The sequence below is a fragment of the Sprattus sprattus genome, assembly GCF_963457725.1.
Source record: "Sprattus sprattus genome assembly, chromosome: 5".
Lineage (NCBI taxonomy): Eukaryota > Metazoa > Chordata > Actinopteri > Clupeiformes > Clupeidae > Sprattus > Sprattus sprattus.
Genome location: NC_137924.1, coordinates 2,745,532 through 2,748,031, shown reverse-complemented (window position 1 = coordinate 2,748,031; position 2,500 = coordinate 2,745,532). Strand labels below are relative to the sequence as shown.

At 41.8% G+C, this 2,500-nt stretch overlaps 1 protein-coding gene across 1 annotated transcript in view; it reads left to right on the top strand.

The window, feature by feature from the left end:
* The window catches only part of LOC308365566 (uncharacterized protein), a gene marked incomplete at both ends in the record, with an annotated part of 30,948 nt that overhangs the window by 3,218 nt on the left and 25,230 nt on the right, over positions 1 to 2,500 (top strand). Inside the window, one exon of the mRNA XM_080839034.1 lies at positions 2,127 to 2,138. Within this exon, the coding sequence (XP_080695160.1) occupies positions 2,127 to 2,138 (12 nt within the window). The remainder of the gene's footprint in view (positions 1 to 2,126; positions 2,139 to 2,500) is intronic.

Sequence of the window (2,500 nt, the reverse complement as noted above, 5' to 3'; positions counted from 1 at the left end):
ACACTGGTAAGTCATGTGTTACACTGGACTCAACAGTCTGGTTAATGGTGTAGCATAACGTAACAAGAGCTATATTTCTTAATGTGATCAAAAGTGTTATAATAACTGATAGTTGAGAAGAGATTGTTGGTTTTGCTGCTGCCTTCAGGAATACTGTTAGATAAGTAGACTGAGCTAGTAGCATGAAGATCATCTCTGTAGTGTTTAACACCGTCAGTGTTGAGGAAGTTTAGTTTTCTACTAAAGACACACTCAGGGCTCATAGCAGCAGCTTCCACTGATCTGAGCTGTTGTGGAACAGAGAGTTAAGGATGGAGGGAACAAGCCTGCTGTTCTGGAGAGAAACTCCATTAAGTGCAGTGGAAAGGAGATGAGGCAAAAAGGAGAATTTACCCCACTGACAGGTACGGGGGTATCAGGACTGCACAGGGGTACAATGGACACACACACACACACACTCATGCGCGCCGGCACACGCACATGCTTGCGCGCACACACACACACACACACACACACACACACACACACACACACACAGACACACACACACACGCATATGCACACACGCACACGCAAACACAACCACACACACCACACACACACACAAACACACACACACGTTAAGTACCAGATAGGAGTTGGTGTGTTTGGGTTTCATTAGAAGGGAAGGGTCATCAGGCCTTAGTGTGCACGTTCACTCACATACACACACACACACACAAACACACACACTAGGGATGGGAAGATTCACCGGTTCGCCACGATGCACCGGCATAAAAGTTCACGATACGATGGCCCGGATCAAAAAAGTGTGGACCGGATACAATGTGAGATGAATCGCGATGCATCGGTTCTAACATTTTTGTATCGGTATAATCTCAATACAAGACCAATCATTTTATATTTAGATAGATTCCACCTCTCTTACTCTTTCTTAAACGCGCTCTCATCTCCACTGCTGTTAATGGCCGCTTCTCGTGAAGTCTATAACTTTTCTAAAATCACTATCTGTCTGCAATACCGCTCTCGGCCTCTACACAACTTCGGGGCTCTCACAGGAATAGACAGTGGGATAAGCGACTATTACTAACGGTGTTTTTCGCATGGAAGTCTCTAGAAATCTAGCACTTTATTGAACGAAATTAAAAAGAGTGAACGTGCAGTTCTCAGACACCAGAATGAACACGCTCACAGTATCGTTAATCAGACAGTAATACCCTACGTTCAGTTCACTTTCACCAAAATTATGAACGAGTTCATGAACTTTCATTCAATGAACGCGTTCAGACACAACACTGGCGCTTGAACCACGTTTCAAAGACCTGTCTTTCTTTGAAGACCACGGCACCAAGGACATGGTATTTTTAAAAATAATAGCAGAGGTGATGATGGAGGAAGAGGTAAGAATATACTCCATATACCGTAGCTAAACTCTCTATTTGTTACTTGAATTTACCTGTGCCTTCCTTAAATTGGAAAAGGAAATCTAGCAGCTAGTCTCCATTATACTTTTTTCTTCATCCTGATCATGTGGATCAACTCAAAACCTAAAGAAAAACCTTAAAATAGGGCAAATAAGTTAAATTGATTGCGTGAGGCATTTGATCCACATGTTTAGGATGAAGCAAACTGTGTTGTGACTGCTTGGTAGGCCTACAGTTAAAAATAAAAAAATAAGACATTTAGAGAACACTTACACACGTTACATATACATGTTATATTTTGTCAGATACCTTTTTAATGATTTGTTGTATGACAAATAAATGAATCATTATGAATAATATAAAATTGCATTATTTTGTATCGCACCTTGTTGAATCGCATCGTGTCGAATCGTACTGCATCGCAATAGGGGTGAATCGTATCGTATCGCATTAGTAACTGCTTTTATGTATCTTTAATGTATCGGATCGTTGGCAGTGCATCGAGATGTGTATCGCATCTTCCTCAGTGATGAGATGCACATCCCTAACACACACACACTCACACACACACACACACACAGGTGAAGTGTTAGAACTGCTGCCATATGTGTTGATGTAATGTTTGAATGAAGGTCATTCTAGTGTGAGTTTGTCTCCATTGAGCCTCATTAATGATCTCATCTCTGTTTCTGGCTTCTTTAGGTGATTATGCTGGTAAGTACCAGAGAGGAGTTGGTGTGTTTGGGTTTCATAAGAAGGGAGTTAGTGTGTAAGTGCGCACACACATACACATACTGTAGATACACACACAGACGCACACACACACACACACACAGAGATGGACAGAAGCACACATGAGAAGACTGACACACATGTAGACACAAACACATTTACTAACCCACACAGACACACACACATATAAAAAAGTGACACACTCTGTCCACCCGGTGTCTGCTGATCGAGGTGTAACTTAACCCACAGTCACAATGCTTAAGGTACCCAATTCACTGTCTACTAACAAGGCCTATCTTCTCCTACCAACTTTAAAGCTTCTTAACAAAGGAAGAATACCCCAA